This window comes from Empidonax traillii, unplaced genomic scaffold (genome assembly GCF_003031625.1).
Source record: "Empidonax traillii isolate 1590-97213 ecotype Southwest subspecies unplaced genomic scaffold, ASM303162v1 scaffold284:size1552100, whole genome shotgun sequence".
In the NCBI taxonomy this organism is placed as follows: Eukaryota; Metazoa; Chordata; class Aves; order Passeriformes; family Tyrannidae; genus Empidonax; species Empidonax traillii.
This window is the reverse complement of record NW_020955477.1, coordinates 1,261,915-1,283,511: the sequence shown is the minus strand read 5'-3', so window position 1 is coordinate 1,283,511 and position 21,597 is coordinate 1,261,915. Positions and strand designations below refer to the sequence as shown.

At 43.2% G+C, this 21,597-nt stretch overlaps 1 protein-coding gene across 7 annotated transcripts in view; it reads right to left on the bottom strand.

Moving 5' to 3' along the window:
- Positions 1 to 15,244: 15,244 nt before the first annotated feature.
- Positions 15,245 to 21,597, bottom strand: part of IKZF2 (IKAROS family zinc finger 2) — a 106,831-nt gene continuing 100,478 nt past the window's right edge. For 4 of the 7 annotated variants that reach the window (XM_027890329.1, XM_027890328.1, XM_027890331.1 and 1 more), the window contains 3 exons: positions 21,336 to 21,479; positions 16,936 to 17,079; positions 15,245 to 16,801 (listed from right to left, as the gene is read on the bottom strand). In XM_027890329.1, the coding sequence (XP_027746130.1) occupies positions 16,077 to 16,801; positions 16,936 to 17,079; positions 21,336 to 21,479 (1,013 nt within the window). In that variant the 3' untranslated portion in view covers positions 15,245 to 16,076. The remainder of the gene's footprint in view (positions 16,802 to 16,935; positions 17,080 to 21,335; positions 21,480 to 21,597) is intronic. The other 3 variants (XM_027890333.1, XM_027890334.1, XM_027890335.1) reach the window with 1 other exon arrangement.

Here is a 21,597-nt window from a genome sequence, read left to right as displayed (position 1 = left end):
ACGTCGAGACAGAGCTCCCGACGGCTTCTCCACGAGGTCGACTATACAGATCGGCGCAGCAGCATCTCCCGTGCATGCAGGGCAGCGACGAGGCACGGCAGCTGGAGCGGGTCCCTCAACACCCACCACTCAATTGCAGGAGCTCGCCGAGCGCGTGGCTGCCTGCCCGCCCGCCATCTTGGAACCCCCGCTCTTCACAGTACACTGGCCAGAAGGGGCAAGTGTGGCCACCGGTTCTGAGCACGAGGCATGTGACACCTAAACCTTAGTTTTCATAGGGACCAAGGACTGTTACTAGCCAAAACCTTAGGCACAAGGATGCTACAGGCCTAAAGCTAACCATAAAAAAAAAAATAAAAACAAAAATAAAAATACAAAAAAATAATTCTGCAGTGACTGTGGTTCCAGCCGTCCAGATTTATCCATAAAGGAGCTACTGATGGAAGTCAAGTTGCACTAACACAAGCAGATGCTACAGAGATGGTTATGGTTAAAATGGCTATCAGCAGAACAGGTCCTGGGAGAGGACAGGCACAGACAACACCGTATCCTGAGGAGCTCACACAGCAGCCCAGAGAGCTCAGAGCAGCCCTCACATCTCGGTGATGCTTCGCTCCTGCCAGGCTGCTCAGGACGCACAGATTTGTAACGGTGAAGGATCTGGGCCCGTAGGTGAATTACCCCCCCTGTGCCTCGTACAGCAGCTCACCCTTCCTAAGGCAGGACCTGTTTGGAAAAGGGTTTGGAGAGCAGGAGTATCTGCCAGGAGAATGCCAAAAGGCCTCTTCACAGCTTTGGGGAAAATACAGCTGTGTTTCAGGCACGTCTGCTACGGCTCGTGTGGAACTGAGAACAGCTTGACAACTTCACTCGGGTCCAACAGCAAGTGCAGAGCTCCCTGTTGTAGCTCGGGTGTGTTTCTCAACCATCCTGAATCGCATTCAGACACAAAGCTTTAAATTTGTTTTTCTGAAGTCGGTTCTCAAGAGACAGTCAGTGGCAGGTTATCGTGGGAGATGGGTTTGGAAAGGGAGGCTGGTCAGATTTTGCAACTAACTGATAAAAAGAAATCAACCACAGAAACAAATTCCTCGACTCATTTCAAAGGGGTGTGGGGGGGGAAACGGCTTCAAGGAAAATCTCTTTTTTCCCATCTCAGAAATTTCTGGGAGTGCTTTGAATGCTTTATTTTAGCAAGGAATAAATGTCCCTGCTCCTGATAGACTGCAGCCTTCTCTGCCCTGAAGACAGATCAATATTACAGATCACAAATAAAACAGTCAGAAGAATTGAAAACAGGATTTACAACTGAATAGCTACCACACCTACATGAAAATAATAATTTACATTCCTCACCACACCCTATCAACTACACACAGGCAGCCTGAAACAGGAAAAGTAACAAAAATAATGGGAAAGAGCAGCAAAGGGTGTCTTGACATTATTTGAACTGATATGAAAACAGGAGTTGAGGGCAGGGAAGTATTTCCTCTTGAAACCAAATAAAATAACCCAGAAACCTTCCAAGGGTTTAGAGTTTCAGGCTTTCTTATTGAGGAAAAAAAAAAGTCCCCAAATCCTCCCAAATCTATGAAAAGCAGACACTTTCCATAGAGAATGGGTTCATTGAAAAGCAATTTTCTGTTAAAAATCAGTTTTGACAGGGTAGTTTCACCCAGGCTCGGATGTTGGATACCACAGGAGCATTTGCCAGGAATAAAAATAGGCATTTAGCTCTGAAGGGCTGGGTTGCTGGGTTTAAAGATGACTTCTCGCCTAGGATAGAGGTGCCTCCGTCCAAGGGATGGCCAGTGACAGATCAGAAGGGATAGAGGTTCACAATTTGTGTGGGAGTCTTGAATAATCTGTTCCTATTTTAATGTGAACATGGGTGGTAACATGGAATTACAGCATGTGGAGGCGGGCTGGTGTGCACGGATTAATGAAAAATAATGAGATAATATTGAGCATTTATATAGTCTCATTAGAAGGGCTCAGTTTCTCCACTGACAGAAATCCCTGGAAAATGTNCTTCTAGGAACTAACATAATGCAAATAATCAATACCAAACTGTATCGATTCAAATCATGCTGTGTTCTAATGTACAGTGACAACTTCTTGTTTTCTTACTGGAAGAAAGGGGAGGAAAGTTGAAGGCAAATAAAGAGAACATCTGATGGAAGAAATTAATTTTTAAAAAGAACTCCCAGGAAAAAGCACTTTAAATGCCTCCTCACGGCCACACAGCAGCAGCACAGCACTCGGTATGTACTGCAGGCATCCCAACTATGCATTCACTGCTCAGGAAACTCACGGGGCCGCCACTCCAGGAAAAGGAGAAGCTTTTCAAGCCACTACTGAGGTGGGTTGTTTTCAGGTCAGCCTTTGAAACATCTCTTTGATAGGTAACAATACACAGAGGTCTCCAAGGACAACCACATTCCATGCTCTTCACAGTACACTGGCCAGAAGGGGCAAGTGTGGCCACCGGTTCTGAGCTCGTGGCAAGTGACACCTAAACCTTAGTTTTCATGGGGACCAAGGACTGTTACTAACCAAAACCTTAGGCACAAGGATGCTACAGGCCTAAAGCTAACCATAAAAAAAACCAAAAACAAAAATACAAAAAAATAATTCTGCAGTGACTGTTGTTCCAGCCGTCCAGATTTATCCATAAAGGAGCTACTGATGGAAGTCAAGTTGCACTAACACAAGCAGATGCTACAGAGATGGTTATGGTTAAAATGGCTATCAGCAGAACAGGTCCTGGGAGAGGACAGGCACAGACAACACCGTATCCTGAGGAGCTCACACAGCAGCCCAGAGAGCTCAGAGCAGCCCTCACATCTCGGTGATGCTTTGCTCCTGCCAGGCTCCTCAGGACGCACAGATTTGTAACGGTGAAGGATCTGGGCCCGTAGGTGAATTACCCCCCCTGTGCCTCGTACAGCAGCTCACCCTTCCTAAGGCAGGACCTGTCTGGAAAAGGGTTTGGAGAGCAGGAGTATCTGCCAGGAGAATGCCAAAAGGCCTCTTCACAGCTTTGGGGAAAATACAGCTGTGTTTCAGGCACGTCTGCTACGGCTCGTGTGGAACTGAGAACAGCTTGACAACTTCACTCGGGTCCAACAGCAAGTGCAGAGCTCCCTGTTGTAGCTCGGGTGTGTTTCTCAACCATCCTGAATCGCATTCAGACACAAAGCTTTAAATTTGTTTTTCTGAAGTCGGTTCTCAAGAGACAGCCAGTGGCAGGTTATCGTGGGAGATGGGTTTGGAAAGGGAGGCTGGTCAGATTTTGCAACTAACTGATAAAAAGAAATCAACCACAGAAACAAATTCCTCGACTCATTTCAAAGGGGTGTGGGGGGGAAACGGCTTCAAGGAAAATCTCTTTTTTCCCATCTCGGAAATTTCTGGGAGTGCTTTGAATGCTTTATTTTAGCAAGGAATAAATGTCCCTGCTCCTGACAGACTGCAGCCTTCTCTGCCCTGAAGACAGATCAATATTACAGATCACAAATAAAACAGTCAGAAGAATTGAAAACAGGATTTACAACTGAATAGCTACCACACCTACATGAAAATAATAATTTACATTCCTCACCACACCCTATCAACTACACACAGGCAGCCTGAAACAGGAAAAGTAACAAAAATAATGGGAAAGAGCAGCAAAGGGTGTCTTGACATTATTTGAACTGATATGAAAACAGGAGTTGAGGGCAGGGAAGTATTTCCTCTTGAAACCAAATAAAATAACCCAGAAACCTTCCAAGGGTTTAGAGTTTCAGGCTTTCTTATTGAGGAAAAAAAAAAATCCCCAAATCCTCCCAAATCTATGAAAAGCAGACACTTTCCATAGAGAATGGGTTCATTGAAAAGCAATTTTCTGTTAAAAATCAGTTTTGACAGGGTAGTTTCACCCAGGCTCGGATGTTGGATACCACAGGAGCATTTGCCAGGAATAAAAATAGGCATTTAGCTCTGAAGGGCTGGGTTGCTGGGTTTAAAGATGACTTCTTGCCTAGGATAGAGGTGCCTCCGTCCAAGGGATGGCCAGTGACAGATCAGAAGGGATAGAGGTTCACGATTTGTGTGGGAGTCTTGAATAATCTGTTCCTATTTTAATGTGAACATGGGTGGTAACATGGAATTACAGCATGTGGAGGCGGGCTGGTGTGCACGGATTAATGAAAAATAATGAGATAATATTGAGCATTTATATAGTCTCATTAGAAGGGCTCAGTTTCTCCACTGACAGAAATCCCTGGAAAATGTCGTACTCTGGGTCTCCATCTCTGTAACAGGAATTAACAGGAAACACAAAGGCTATTTCACAAGGATATTCCTTTGAAAAGAGCTTTCATTCTTAATCTTAAATTTTAAGCAACTCTGTACTTACACAGTAATCCTTTCAACTCATATTTCATTGAATCCAGAAGTCACTGTGGCTTTTGAGGTACTCTGCTGTGGAAAAAAAAAACCAAACAAACAAAACCCAGAAAAACACCAACAAACAACTTATAATTGCATGCTGGAAATTATGACATGTTTATACGATGCACCGAGAAGAGACAAAAATAAGCACTGAAGGGCAGAAGGGTAAAGCTGGGTTTATTGAGGACTAACTACATTAGGATTGACTAAAAAAGAAAGAAAAAACAACCCAAGCATGTTCAAACTGCAATCCAAGCAAAATTTATTTTTAGTCCCTCGATTATTGTGAGTTTCATAATGGGATTTTGAGGCCCTGCCGTTGCCTCCCATTAACATGGGCTCTGTTATACATTCTGCAGTGTCGTGGTGGGAAATGATTCATGGCAGGGCTGGGGTCTGACATTCGAGCGCAAAGATGGGGAAAAGAAATGTACTTTGATTCACCATGTTTCAAAACCAAAACTCACCCTCAGATGAAACTTGAGTTCTTGAAAGTACTGCATAAAAATAGAAATATTAGTGCCATAGAAGCCAAAGCCAGAGACCAACACTTAACTTTTATTAACTGGGAAAATTATATTCGTATTGGTAAAGCAGCAGAAGGCCCTTGTCAGAATGCACTGCTCAAAATTCCCCTGTGCTGTCCCTGCCCGCCTGTGACAAGGGGAATTTCAGCTCAAATGCCAAGGTGCTGGACTGGCAGGTCAGAAATATGACGCTTACCTGGCTACTAGATTGATCCAGTCAGCCAACATGAAGGGTGATGCTGCAGCTGAAAGACCCTCTGTAATTACATCACTTGAACCAGTAACAAAGAAAATGATTAAATATTTTGAAACCAGTTGCCTCTCACAGACCAGCGGAGATGACAGTGTTATGCAGACCCTGGTCACTGCAGTAATTTTTAAGCATCTGTTGCTATAAAGCAGGAAAGGGCTGGTTTCCAGACAGTAGGATTTCCCAGCAAAAGCGCTGCAGAGGAGGGATCAGACACGATTCCCTGTTGCCTAGATGAGAGCTGCATGGGTGAAGTCAACCTGCCCTTCGCTTGCAGCTCCTGACAGGGTGATTTGGAGGAAAAGGCAATGGCACCCCACGGTGTGACTCTCACTGAGACACAAGCACAACGTGCTGGCCCTGAATCACGGCCAGGAGATTTTCAAGACTCGCTTCCCTAATAACACGAGGCCATGCACAGAGTCTCACACCTGCAAATGTCTCACCAGCCTTAAGGATTATCAAGTCATTCGGTTTCTGCCTATGAGCTCTCCCCTCATCCTCTCAGACCTTATCTGAAGTCAGTTGAAAGAGCATCACCATCTCCAGTAAGCCTTGGGACAAGACCATCAGGCCAGTCCTTTCTGTTCTGCAATGGCACAGCATGATTTGTCATCGATGCACTAAAGATTTGGACTGTCCCATTAGCTGATCTTGAGTCTGCTTGAAGCAAAACCAGTAATCCGGCAATCCTGAGTGAAAGAAATCCAGGGAAATTCTGCTCCTTGAACAGAAGCGTTCCTTGGAGACAACATACATAAAACATGACTTAAAGGAAGATTAACTTTTATTCAGATGATATCTTAAGGAGTTTCCATTCTCATGTGAATGATGAACACTTTTATTATGGGGAGAGGCTGGTTAATCTTTAACCAGGAATTTACAAGAGGTCCTTAAAACAGACAACCAACAGTTTACGAAGCTTCATAAGGTCTTTTTATTCTGAAGAGTTTGCACTGTGAATGCTACCAGATTTATGAAAGAAAGAACAAGTCAGGCGACGTGAAATGCCCAATAAATCCCGACTGGGAAGATCACCTCCAGATAGAACAGAGGGAACTCAGCCAAAAACCAATGCTGAGCGAAGGGTTCAAAGGAATTGTGTATGCAGTCCAAGTGTTTTCCAGAAAAAGTTGGGCCTTGGGCTAGTAACTCCGTTCAAAGCCATGACAAAGTGAGTGGCAGGTGACTGATGCCACCATTTTACATAGTGGGATCTTTGGAGATACATCTTTAGCTGATGTTGGAGTGATGAAAAGAATGTCTTTAGCTTCAATGAATATTAAAAGCAGATCTGTGCCCAATTCACCAGTCTCATAACCCCAACTCACTCTCTCTAATTAATTAACGCAATTTGTTATCAGGTAGAAATGTGATTACTGGGAGGTGCCCAATCACCACATGTGTTTCCTGCTGCAAGAAAGAAAAGTGTATGCACACCCCAAAGTCTCCAGAAAGCTTGAATGGAAAAACCCTTTCGTGTCAGAAGTTTATTTTTATTGGTAAAATATTAAATAATATACAGAATTAAAAACTGCACTTACACTTCTGAGAAGAAATAATTCTTGGACAAATTATATGCTTGTTCCTGAGATTCCCTACATTTATTCCAGTAGCTGTGCACTCAAGACAGTACAAACCTTTATAATATAATCCTTTTCACAAAGTATTACAAAGTTTCTGCAGCTTCTTTATTTATACACACATACGGACTCCCACTCTCACATGGCTGTACAACACTCACACAGGTACAGAGTACACACATACAGATGTGCAACCATATGTATGCATGTATACTAAGAAGAAAATAAAAAATAACAACAAGTCCCATAGTTCAGTCTATAACGGCAAAACATTTTTAGCGGGGAGATACAGGTTTACATTAGGGTTGCTCACATGCACCACTGTCATAGGGATCGTTTCTGAACTCCTTTTACAAGAGCATGTTCCAATGAGCACATAAAGAAATGGGACGATTCCCAGTGTCTTCACTGGCTTCTGGAATAAACTCTGATTTCATTCTTTTAATTTTTTTATTTTTTTTTTTAATTTGAAAGATTCCTTAATTTGAGCTCAGAACATCTATCACACAACAAAAAAAAAATCATAACCTGGGAGAAAAGGGGTCATTTGCCAGATTACTCACCCGGCTTTCTTTAGGGAAACAGCACTAAAACGGGCAGTGTACGAGCCAGGGAAGATGCAAACGGATCAGACCCACAGCCTGAACCTACATCCATCCCCTAAACGGTGCTGCCTTGCTCTGATCCCAGTGCCCCAGTGTGGGCCCCGTTTGCAGGAGGACCCAAACCACCCACAGGAGGCTTCCAGAATTCGGCCCAAGGACTGCGACCCCGCGGGCACCACGGCGGTCACCCACCGACTGCGTGCTCCTCCTTGACCTCAGACACAAGGGTCTCCGGGAAATCATTTTGGCAATCAATCAGAAGGGGATACAGTCTCTTCACCTTTGTTGTTATGAAAAAAGAAATCTCTTAAATACGAATTTAAAAGACAAAAGTGGCTACTGTGCATGCGCAGTAACTGCCTTTCAAAGAAGTCTCAAGGGGGTTTCATTATTTTTTTTTTTTATTACGTACCTAAATACATATTTACAGAACAGCGGCTTCAGTCTACTGGGGGGGGGGGGGGGGGGGGAAGGCATTAAAAATACACTATATATAAATATGTATGATATGTAAAACAAGTCCCATCTAAAGTTATATAAGACAAGGACAACTCTAAAGAAGCTTTTCTGGTCTCTCAGGTAGATAAAGGACACGAGTCCTGTAATTCTTACGCAGGCAGATCTCTCCCATTACAGTAAATGGCAGTTTTGCCCTAGCTAAGAGATTAGGCCTAATCCAAAATCCATCATCGAAGTCAACACAAGTCTCCACTGAGTGGGTTTTGGATCAGACCAAAAGATCTTTTTATTTTTTTTTTCTTATTTTTAATAAACATCAACATTAAGTGCTTTTCTTAAAAAGAAAGCTGCAATTAGGAAAAGAAGAGGAAGGAAGGGGCAAGAACAAGTATGTCCTTAAATTCTGGATGTGGATGTGTTTCAATGCCAAATAAAAGCAGGAGGTAAAGTTATGGGCTTTAGCCTTAATCTACAGTTCCTCATGTCTTGTCAGCCACAATATCAATTTACTCGAACCATATCTTTGAATGCATTGAAGACAGAGCATTTTGCCTCACTGATTTGTGTGGACTGAGGAAGGAACGCAGAAACCACTGTACATCAATAAGAAGTCAGGGAAAATATTGCACTTGAACAGAAAATTTGCCCAAAAAGGTGGTTTTTCTTGGTGATTTTTGTTTTTAAAACTAATGTAAGCAAATCATCCATGTCTGAAATGAGCACGTTTAGAAAGCAGGATCCAAGAATGAAGCATAAGAAGCAAATTTGGGGTTGGTAACCCCCACCCTGGAATACAACAGTAGTAAAACTTTTTTTAAAGCATTTTCTTCCAACAGGAAAAAAAATTATGACTTTTTTTTTTTTTTTTTTACTTTACAGTTTTAAATTTTTCTAAACATTTGCATTAAAAGTTTCCAGTTTCTCATAAAAAGATACACATTTTAGGAAAAAAAAAAAAAAAACAACAGAAAATAAAACCAACTAAAAAGGAAGGCAAATATACAGTATTATAGTTACATCACTGTGGAGTCATCTCAAAGGTACCCTAGATCTTTAAAGTGTTACAAAGAGTATGTACCTTAATTTTTTTCTCAAATCAACTAGGTTTTTTTTTTTCTTTTTCCTGTTTTTAATAAAAAACTACACTTGAGTACAAAAATATGTAAACAGACTGTACAGCCAATGAACAAAAACCCCCCCCCCAAAAAACAACCCCCCAAGCCCCTAGACAGCCCAAAGCTACAGGAGATAAGAGCAGGCCCAGACTTAAAGCTCCAAGAAGGAAAAGGGGGAAAGAGAAAAGCACGGAAAGCCAGAGGAGACTGCTACATGGCGGAGGAAGTGAAAGTGTTCAAGCTCTGAGGACACTTGACAATTCGTCAAATAATTGATCACAGTTTCAGAATCCGAACGACTACAAAAATAACCAAAGAAGTCCTTCCCTTGTTACAGGGTGTTCAGGAACGAACATCCATTTCCAGTAAGCAACGTCAAATCCCAGTAAGTGCATAGTAGGGATTCAGTGACCTCTACCCCTGCAAGAAGCTTTTCGTGTTCGGTGTCACTTGAGGTAAAATGAAATGGCCCAATTTACTGCAAACTGGCTCCGCTGTGCCCGTAACAGAGTCATGCTCCCCACCATGCCTTGCGGGAGGCACCCATATTTTATCCACGATTGGTGGTACAGGCCGGTACCCACGTACCACCGAGTGCCAGGGATTAAGGCTGCTACACAAAAGTAAGGGAATGGGGAATGCACCTTCAACGCTGACAACAGAGACCTGCCCAGAGCTGCTGTGCTGCACCCACTGCCCTGGTCCCACAAACCACGGCAACGCTCCAACACACGGTGAACTGCAAAGCTCCCGTGCGCTTCCAGATCTAACCGAAGGGATGGCAGGAGGCTGATCGTGCTCAAATGTTTTCCTGGGCTGCAGTGCAGTTGCCTAAATCAACATTGCCGGAGGAAGGAGGCATCGGCCCCAGCTTTGTGTCAGGCTGCTCCTTTCCTCCCACAGTGCCCACATGATACAAGCCCCTCTGAAGACACGACCTGATGAACTTCACTGTCACTCACTCTTGAAATACTTCAGGTACTGCCAGTAAATACATCACAGTTTGTTTGTTTGTTTGTTTGCAACTGTAAATAATGTTGGTGTTTACTACAGCTGTGTAGCTCTGTTTAAATGGTCATTTCTGTTCACTAATTAATTAGGTGCCAAGATTTGTATGAAAAGGAGAAGTTTTTACAGAAGGAGAGAGACAGCTGAGGATCCAAGTGAGCATAACAATAACCACCCTTCCAAAAGCTGGAAGTGAACAGAAACTGGGAATGCTTGTCTGCATGATCAACTGGGAAGCTAGGTGAATTAAACAGAGACCATTTTTATTGTCTTCCTGGCCTGTTAAGCATGCAGCATGGCAAAGCCTTAGCACACCCCTCCTTCTGACTATCCTCTGGTCAATTCAGACCCTTGGTGGTTGTAGGAGGTCCAATTAGAAACCAGTGATGTCCTCCTCTGCTAATACCTCAGAACACATCAATGGGATACAAGGGAATCTATTTACTATGAAGCAAGTTCTGCCTCTTTTCTACCTAATTCCTCCCCTCCCCTTCCCTGTTACTGCTGTGGGCCCAGAACCCCGTGGAGCAGTGCCAAGGAGCCGGCCTGGGCCGACACCGGGCTCAGGCTCTGACCAAAAGCATGCTGGCCCAGCCACCTTCCCCACGGCAGGCCCCACACCTCAACCGTGCCAGCACACTCAGGCACTGCACCTATGCAGGGTGAATAATTAGACCTGAAACTAGGTCACCAACCTGCCAGGAAAGTACTGAAACCCCACGCTCATCACCACAGCGATGAACGAATCCGGCTGACGAGCCCCCTTAACATCTTCTACTGATGGGCTCCTCTCATCTCTACGCCAATTGCTGGGGTGGCAGCAGCCTGACGGGCAAACTCGCAAACCACTTCCAAAGGACTCGCCACAATTCTTTTTCCAGGTTGATGCAAGTAGCAGGTGCTTACAAGTCTGCTCCTGTTCCTAAGTGGGAACTTGAAAGGGGAGAAAAGTCCATTTCAAAGTGTGCTTCACTTAAAGCTCTGAGGGGGAGAAAACAGGAGACGTTGCCCCGGCGCTCCACAGCGCACGGTGCAGCTGGGGGCTCCCAGGGCAGGTCTTGGCACCGTGCTGGGGATGCTGGGCCGGCTGGGACCGGCTCCCAGACCAGCTCTGGCTGGAGAGCTGGAATGCAGTTTGCTAGAGTAGTTTTCAGCCCTTCCCTCTCCTAAGAGCCAGCTGACTGCAGGAAATCTCACAGCAAAGCACCAGCTCCTCTCTCCGGGTGCAGAGCAGGAGGAGGGATGTTTCCTTTGGGTTGGTTTTTGCCGTGCATTCTGAAAGGGTATGGGAGGATCTCGTGAGCGACATCACGATCTCCCAAACGCATTTGGAAAAGGCACATATACAATAAAGCATATATCTAACTATACAATACCATATATATATATATTTATATATATATAAATATACTTTCTCGAGCTCTCCAGCTGCCCCAGACCATAGGCCATTCCTACCATCCTTTTTTTTTTTTTTTTAAAAGCTCGTAAGCCAAGCTAAGACTTCTGGTGGCAAATTTCTAGTGGCAAAGCCTATTCCATCACACTTTTCCTAAAATCCCACTCTGACTTTAGGTGACTCTGGTATTAGTGCAGCTTCCCTCCTCCCTCCTCATCACATTGAAATCACAGCAAGAGTTAAGAAAGGAATTTATCCAGCAAAGGAACTGTATTACTGTAGCTCCTGTCCTTGGCTGAAATAAGCACCTTTGCCTCAATTATCTCCAAAGTTTTTTTTTCTGGGAGAAGGAGTGTCTATTGTCTGGCTTCTTTCAAATCTGATCAAGCTAGCTCAGGATCTGGACAACAGCAATAACGTCCCATTAAAGGCCAGTTTTGAAGGGTTTGGTTTAATTAATGACCTCCTGCCTGACAACACAAATTTAGGAATGCCCTTGTAAACAGAAAGAAATTTGGAAATTCTTACAATTGAGAATTTCTTCAGCTTGTAGTAAACATACTTTAGCTCCATGAAGCTATTTTGTGAGCTGGGTCCTCGCATTGTAGAAACTCGCACCATTAAAAACCAGGCCAATTAGCCAATTTAGATTCTTTCTCCCTAATGCAGACTGATACAGGTTGATGCCTAGACACCTTCACATCACAGGGTGGATGAAAGCACTTTTTAAGGAGATTAAAATTGTTTTAATCTCATAAGTTACCGAGTGAAGAGCTGGCTTTACTGAAAAATGCTATATATTTGGATGTGCACTCCTAACCGATTGCAAAGAGAGGTGGCTGTAAAATTCATCAGCCATAACTGCAGATATATAGATAATGCCCTTTGCTCCAAGGATATGGATCACATCAGGAAGAGAACAAGCAGTCACATTTCTATTTCAATTAATAGGCTTGTAATCCTCTAAACTGAGGCAGAACCTTGCCATTTTTTGATGTAAAAGAAGTGGAAGGGTTTACTGGCAGGGATGTGCACAGAAATGGCCTTTTTTTGAAATTATTTTTAATGAAAATGAGGAATGCTCACAGGATGTCAATTCTAGATTTGCAAATGAGTGTTTTTAACTCGAAACTTGATTCCAAGAATTTCAGAAGAGTCCAATAAAAACCAGTCAGGTTCGATTTCCAACACCAAATACTCAGAACAAATGGATGTGCAGGCCGAGGATTAGCTACTGAAATTCCGAGTACACTGTGAATGACTAATGAACTCGTCAAAAGTCAAGAGCTTTTCTTAGAAACCTGCAGTGAGCAAGCAAGAGAAAAACCCAAACAAATCTCTGTGACCCCATCTTGAACACTTCTGTGAAGGGACAAACTGTGTTACATAAAACTCTCCAGTAATTTTCGGTAGGAATTAAATTCGTAAGTACATGTTCATCCAAAATTTTGTTCAAAATTTGAACTAGAATTCAATCTTCCTCCTTTCCCTAGCTCTAGGATGAAAATCTTTAATGAATATTCAGAAAAGGACACTGATAATAAAAATGAATGTAAAATTCTCCAAAAGATGTAGTTTTTGGAAGTTAACTCCCCAGTGCCTCCCCAGTTCACTATGCCTGTGACACCAGGACATACAGATCTCACTTGCTACCCTTAAAACAAGAAAGCTGGGCTAGGCTGAACCAGTGAGCCTCCCCATCTGACCCCTTAAACATCTACAGAATATACCCTACAGGAGGTATCAGTGAGTCATCAATGAACCCAAGTGCACACTAACGAACTGCAGATACAATTACAGCCAACTTCTCTGTGGATACACAAGAGATTCTCTGCCTTTCCCGGATTCTGGTGCTTTACCAAACAAAGGAAGAAATTTTTAACACTTTTTCCCTGGTGCTAACTATTCCAAGAAACCATAGCCCACGTTCTTTCACTGACCACAGAGGGGAAAATGGAGTGTTGCCCCCAGAGAATAAAAGGAATTGCTTGGCAACCCTTTTCTCTTGCTTGGGCACGTGTCTTTCTGGAGGCCCAGACAAGCCCTTCAGGCCCAGAACCTTCCTCTTTACACCTTGTTCTTAAAAGCCCTTTCCTGCCTCAGGAAATCACAACCTCTTTTTTCTTTCTTTTCGGAATGTCCAGGCACATCCTGATGCAAAACATGGCCAGCCACCTCCTAAGCCAACCTTCCTAGCTGCAGAGAATCAGCCATACGGAATAAAAGTGATGCCCCTCCAGCATTTCTCTGCTTTTCTCCTGCACAAACTCCTTTCACTGCACCAGGCACAGGACGATGAGAATGGTCGGTAGGACGGCAGTGGCTCATTTGCCTGCGTTTCCTCTACATTAGGAGGAAGAAAGAAGGAGGGGGAGGAACCCAACGATATTAAGAACAATGTTGGGAATAGATCTTTAAATCTGTCTCTCCAAAGCCTTTATATTCCCAGCCTTGATAGCTCTCACATTACACAAGATGACATTTCTCTCCATATTCTATTATAATTAATAGGCTACTGCAAGACTTTACCAGCTCATACTTAATAGCACTGCAGTGCTGGGAAGCAGTCATCAGGTAATCTGGCCATGATCTACTGTATCCTTTCTAAACACAGGTTCCAGCTGCCAAGAATGTCACCATAAAAAGATTTCAATCAATAACACTCAGCTCCCGCTTTCAAATGCTCCAGGTCTAGGAAGAAAAGAAATAAAAAAAAAACCCCGGTACCCTCAAAACGAACAGCAAACTGGCATATGCATGGAGTGCACAGATTGAAGGGAGCAGATGGAAATTCATTATGGCCTGATCTTGCTCTCTCTTTTATACTTTAGCAACTTTGTACTTTGGAAAAGGCCTCCCCAAGCGCATGGAGACCGTGTGCGCAGAGCGGGTTAAACCCAGGCAGATCTTTCCATTCTCAAGCTGCGCTCTTGTTGCCAAACAACAACATTTCAATTGTGATTGGTACAAACAGTTGGGTTTCAATGGCAATCTGTCCTGTAGGTTTAAGCCCAGCTTTTACTGATGCAACTTGCTGGGTGGTTGCTGGCTTTGTTATTTATGGGGAGAGAAAGAAAGGAAACAAACCAGATCAGTGGAATTTTTTTCCTTGTCCAGTCAAGGACAAGGACTGGCTCTGGAGTGTGTTTCTCCATTTGTTTTCCCTACAGTGAAATTAATATGTTAGGAATAAAAACGAAATCTGTAAATCCAAGCCAAATCCACCTGCACCTGCATGTATCACTTTCTGAAGAAGTAGGGAAGGTCACGTGCATCCTGTTGGTGTGAAGGGCTTCTGTGCTCTCCAGAAGCAAAGGCTACCCAGCAAAACCTGCTGGCACTTGCACCCCTAAATTAAAGCAGAATTGATGACTCAGAAACACAAGGAAATCACCGGTTCAGCAAATTAGCAAATAAGATGTCAAAAGGAGAAAAAATGGTCAAGGCTTGGATCCTGATGAAGCTGAAGGAGTTGGGGCAGTTCCACTAATTTCAGTGGAGCTAAGAGGATTAATGCTGGCCACGGATCTGGCTCCCATCACTCCCCCAGCTGCAAGTCTTAGTTTAGGCTGTTTCCAAGAGGTTAACACTGTGATAATAGAATGAGAAAGTATTTACATAATTATATATCTATACATACCTATATTTAAAAAACATGTTTTTACTAGTACTTTTGTCATTTTAAAATCCATAAATTTAAACCGAAATTGTTTCAGAAGAGCAGCGGAACCTCTTGAGTAAACTACAGACTCTCACCCACTCCTAGGCCACTTACTGTCCTAAAAGCAAGTTTAAATGTTATTCCTAAATGCTCTCTCTTAAAAGTTAGGGTGCGACTAAAGGAGTAAGGCTCCCAAGGGTCTCTTAGAAGCCAGTGAGACAACACATAGGCATGGAGTAACAGAATATAAACAATCCTAAAAAAGGTGCTTCATAAGTTAAGGAAAATAAAAATACAAAGCCTCAGACTCACCACAGAAGGCCCTCAGACTTATGAAACTAAACTGCTGTAATGTGGTACAGTGTTAAGACATACATTTCCTTTTTTTTTTTTTTTTTTTTAAATTTCTTTACATTCTAGGGGGGCAATACACACTGAACCCAGGAAAACAGCTCTCCCTTGAAAGCAACTCCGATTCATGCTCCTAACTCCCTCACAGTTTTGCTTTAAAAATAATTGTTCATTCTGCAGAATAAAGTTCCCCCCGTCTTCTCCAGCCACCAAAACCCCACACAGTAACTACACGTCAGAAAAAGGCTCTCCTCTGAAATGTTTCTACCTATTCCTCTGAAACTGTAAATAAGTGGCATCTTTTTGGGACTTGAAAGCACCTAGAAGGGTTGAGTGATATCCCAAAATAGGACACGGTGTACAACTGACTGAGACAGACACGGACTGCCTTCCAATTCCCACAGAAAGCGAGGCAGGTCACTCCCCAGAAAGCGACGGCAACAACAACAACCCCCTCTTTTATCCCTTCGCTTCCTTCTTTCTATTCTTAAGCTGGGCAGAGCAAATGAGGTTGGGTCCACAAAAAATAAGGTTAATAATAATAATTAAACAACAGCAACAACAACAACAGCAACAACAACAAAATAGGCGTTTCAATGTCTGAGGAAAAGTGGGATTGTAAGTGCAGTATTTCTTCATGTGCAGTTCTTCTACTTCATACGAGTCCCCTTTGGATGAGAAGGCCTAGCGGAATGTGTGCTCCCCTCGGACTATGTGCGACGAGAACTCATAGCGGTCCTGGCTCCGGTAGCCACAGATGTTGCACTCTAGAGGGTCCCGGTAGCCGTGGCAGCCCATGTGGATGGTGTACATGACATGGTCCAGGAAGAGGACCCGACAGTGCTCGCACTTGAAAGCCCTAATCTGCTCCCCTTCTCCGTTGATCACCTTGTAGATATCCTTTAAAGAGCCCTTAGAAGCTTTTGTGACATCCAAAGCCTTGGTCTCCTCCTTCATATAAGCCGGGCTTGGCTTCCTCTTGGGGTTTAAGGCAGAGTTTCCTTGGTAGGACTGGCGGTCGTCGTGGCTGCTCTCTGAGTCAGTAGAATCCAGGCAGCTATTGCTGGGGGAGCCCTCTCTATCCTGGGTTCGACTCTTTGGTCTGATGAGGGAGATCGGGCCATCCATGTTGTTGTCGTGACTGTCGGCGGTTTCCCTGCTGATGGGCCTCTCTATCCTGTTGGGATGATAGACCTGAGCGTAAGCTGAGCTGATGACTGGCGCCACCTCTGCAATTGTGCTTGGTGTGTGCTGCATCAGGGGGTGAAGTGCCTCAGCTCCAAGGTAGGTGATTGCATTGTTGATGGCTTGGTCCATCATGTGAGACTGCATCAGCTCAGCCTCCTTCTCGTAGGTTAGGTTCATATCGAAGGGGATGTCTGGATAGCCAAATCTCATGAGCTTTTCACCTACAAGATAAGAGAAACGCATGAGCAAAATCAGCGTAATCCCTCCCATGTTTCACTTAAAAGGGGGGGAGAGGGACAGAAAACCTCTGACCTGGGGTGAGGTTATTCTAAACTTAACCTACTTGTTTACTGACCTCCTACAAATTCCTGTCCTGGGATGGATAAAACAGCAACCTCACCAACAGCTTTTTTTTTTTTTTTTATTCCAGGTGACTCATGCAGCTGCAGTGACTTCCAGAGTAGTTCCAAACTTTCCACTGTGCCTGACTGTGCCCGTGCTTTAAGTTGGGAAATGCAAGTTAACTGGTAGATACTGAGATTGAAACACTGAGGTCAATAAGGTCTGACAGTTTATGTCATTAGACATACTCTCCCCAAAATTCAAGGGAGCAGTACCACAGAGGGGCATCATACCTACCTTACAACAGGGCTGCCTAGTGAGAAACCATCAAACAGGTACAGGGGGCTGTTATGGTGGTGCTTTTAGAGCCACAATATGTAAATCCCTTAGCCAGAGGGAAAAAATGTAAAATGTCTGTATGTAGCTAAGAATGGAGCAAGTTACAGGAGCACTGGAGACTGATCTTTGTTGTTTTCCCCCTTCAAAATAAAAGATTCTATCCTGTCTGGATTGAGTAAAAAACACCCACCTCCCACCCTCCCCCACCCCCCCCCACCCCCCTTCCCAGTGTTTATTTAGGCAAGAAAACAAATAGAGAAACTACATGTATAGCTTTTGTGAAAAGGCAAAAGCACTGCTCATTGATGCAGGCTAAATAAATAAATAATGATGCTGACGCTGGCTGATTCTTCACTGTGTGAATCCCAACTCATGTCCTTGTAACCTTTTTACATCAGTGGCATTACAGATGTGTGAAACCAGAACCACATGCTGGTACACTGTGGCAGTCACAGGGCATGTCACGTCTCACAGCTCTCCTTGGAAGAAGCTCTCCACTGTTTACATCAGGGCTCAGCACCACTGCTTTTCCACTGATGGCTTTGGAGGGGCTGCACAAGGAAAGTTTCACGTAATAACTTCTTTTTAAATAGAAAAGATTATGTGTGTATGATACAAGATGCTTGTGGGTGTTCACACATACAAGTATTAGCTGGTTGTTCACAGTAAGCTTTTAAAGCTGATTTTATGAAGTCTGATAAATTCTGGTTGGTTTCTATTGTCTTTGTTACTTCATTGCCTTGGTACGTAAAACCAGACTTTTTTTCAATAGTGTAAGTTAATAAATTCAAGGAGTCACTACTTACAACTGGTCTGGCTATCCAAGAAGTAAATTACTGAAGAATATTCTATCACCTTTTGCCAAAATTGCTTGGAACACAATGTGTATAAAACACCATAAGAAACTGAACTGTGATCCAAAATCTCTTCCAAACTGCATTAGTACATTTCAACACAGCTATCACTCCTCATTTCATTTTTGTCTTTGTCACAGTGGAAGAAGGCAATGAAAATTGGTCACCTGCTGTGGCCATTCCCGTGCTTGAATAAAGAAATGGATCTGGTGAGGGTCTGATTCAGCTAAGAAAGACACTGTCAGTTCTTCACAGGCTGTACAGATCAAGAAATATTACCTATCCTTTATGGACTACTTGGACAAATGATGCAAACCTTATTTTTATTCCTTTTATCATCCATGTTTAGTTACTCCAGCACGGACAGCAGAGAAAGCTGTAAATTGCCAGTGACCTGAATTATTTATTCCTTTAATTATGATCCAGTTCCAAAGATGTCAAAGCCTTAGAAATGGAGCACGACATAAAAAAGTAAAATAAATGATAACATTGGAAGGAGCCAACAAATGTGAGAAGTTGGACAAACAGTCCAACAAACCACTACAATGTGGTTTCCAAATTAAACTCCTCTTTAGCCAAATCTATACTTACAATTAACTAATCAGACTAATTATTCTGAACTTTCATGTAAAACTATGTTCAAATTCTACTTATTCTTGCCCTCCATTAGTGTAGTAGATGAAGAAACGGTCTCTGGTCACCATATGACATTCAACAGCAGATATATAACCAAGTCTCTCACTCAGAAATTAATTCTGTTTGCTGCACGCTGTTTCCTTTCCTCCTCAAATTCAGCCAGGGAAGAGACTGTGGTCCATAACCACGGTCCCTTGGAGATTGCTGATCAGAAAGAGCAGTAAAGCATTGATAGATGTAGCATGCAAAGATTTTAGCTTACGCTTACATGACCTTCTCATAAACACCATTAAGTTGTTTTGGACAAGTGCCATACTTGTAGTACGCACAGGAAAATTTCCTGCAAGCAAGAGAACCATTAACAAGTTCTTCCTGATAGAGTTGAACAATATTTCATTGGGGAGAAAAAGGGAAGAAAAGTGAGGTCATAGTGGGGAAAAAAAAAAAAAAGGTAGCAAAGTGAAGACTGCTGTTCTTCAACTCAAACGCTGTGATGCCATTAAAGACTAGAAGATATGATTTAGTAAATATGGCAGAGGTCACTTTTTCTCCTACAGCTAGATCTGCATAAAAACCTGAAACCTTGAATTCCTCGTCCCAGAAAAATGGACTACCAAAATGATCTATTACACCTATAGACAAAACGTGTTTATCTAATAACATAGTATAACGTGCTGAAGAGAATAATAATGTGCATCTCTCAGGCAAGGATTTCCCATCAGCAAAATTTACCTCTGAAGACAACAACATATAGTCAGTGGCGCATGAGTGGACAAGTAATATAACCTTTCTGGTCTGAAAAAGAGTCTACCATCTACAGCTTCCAAAAACTGAATCAATTTATACCATCCAAACAGCGGCTTGCCTCACTTGGGAGGTATCCTGGTCATCAGCAAGCTGCACTGCTTGTGGCAGCAGGCCTGGGTGTGCCAGGATTTTAGGGAGGGCAGAAAGATCTGTAGCCCTGCACAGATAACCTCTGTGAGGCACTGCAAACATGACCCTGTTCCGCAGACGAGCTGGGGGAAAAAATAGTGAGAGGTGTGAACTGCCCTTCTTCCTTTTGAGGCTGTAAGGTCTGCGAGGTCCAGAAGCACCAGCTGAAGTGTCAGCATATTTAACTCATGCTCCTGGTGATCCCAGCCTGCAGGAACTTGCAGAGACACCATGAGGGAAACCTACTATGGTGGGGCCATGTTTACCAGCTCATAAAGCTGTATGTGGCCTGTCAGTAGAGCACTGCTCCCATTTCCACCCTCTTCAACCCCAGCTGTTGTCGAAGCAGTAAATTAAATGAGAGTATAAATCCCGCAGCTCTTATCAGCTATACAGCACTTCGTTTCAGACCACTTTTAAGGACAACAGCCCAAGAATTAAGCTCTTCTCTCAGAAGAACTAAGGACATAGGAAATGCTGATGTCTCCCAGCATTCCTCATGTGGGTTGGATCATTCCTGACCCAGCCTTAGCTCACCACAGATATTTGGGAATGGTCAGCTGACCGAGAGCAGCCAGGTCAGTGTGTCAGCCCCCTAGGTGAGCTGCAGCATGCTGTTGGCCCCCTACTATTCCAAATCATGTAGGTTAGTGACAACCACCATCAGTGGTGATTTAACAAATCCATCTGAATCTGCATTTAGCTGAGGGGCAACAACTTCTCTAAATGGCTGTGTTAATTGCTTACATTCTCTGATCCTCTCTGTAAGCGCCTTCAGAATGAGGATGTAACACCCTGATGTTCTGAGTGACTGTCCTTGCAGGGAGCGAGCACGGAAAACACCTATTACATGACTTTAGAGCATACACTTACCCCAAATAATTCTCTGTGCCAGCTTCCCTCCTAAGAAGTTTAGCACTGCTTCAGTAGCAGTAAAAAAAAAAGCTTTAAGTTACAGCTCAAACCAAGTGACATTCTCCATAGTGTCTCCTGTTGCAAGCTGAGCAATTTTAATATGTCAAGACACAAAGCAAAATATGAATTCTGGGCCTATGATCTTAAATTTGATAACCAAAAGCCATCCAATGCTGTTTCATATTCATGCATTAGTAAGTTGATTGTGTGCAGAGTGCTGCACTTGGAGCAAGCACTTCTTCCAACACAAGGGATGCGATTTACTTCCTCATGCCAGTATTATCAGACCAATTGTTGCCAACTCTTAGGAATTTAATACAAGTCTTGAGATACTTGTTGTTTGCTTTTTTAACACTTATAGGGACGGATAATTATATGACAGTCTTGGCTTGTTGCTTTTTTTTGTTGGAGCAAGGAGAGGGAAGATGACAAGTTTAAATCCCAAAAGGGCCGGAGAAAACCTTTTTGAAAAAACAAAACAGCCTTAAGTAAAAAGCTAAAGGTCTCCTACAGCATTTTCATGATACCAGGGGCCTCATTTTTGAATTTTTTGAGTTGGTAAAATTAATTCAATGATTTTCAGGATTTCTTGCTGTGATTTAACCCTCTCCATTGCTGTCTCACAACGAAGTTCCAAGAGCTCTACTTTCCCCCTTGTTCTTTTGGCCATCACAAATAACAAGCTGCCTACCCCTACACACTGAAAATAGTAAGAGGCATATTCCCAGCTTACCCACAAACTTCTGTGGGGTGGAGCTTTTACGTTTTCCCATGTTGCTTGTCAGCTTCTCTATAACAGCAGGTCTCTCAAAAGGCACCACAGAAATATTGTTGTCCATCACAGGCTCTTGTTCCTTACAATCTTCCATAGGAGGTACTACATAAAAGCAAAAAAAAAATCGTATCAGACAGGTCTGGTCCACATTTCACCCACAACACGAATCATTTGCGCTCTGCTGACCGCACAGCGAGCACAACACAACGTAAAGCAAGTG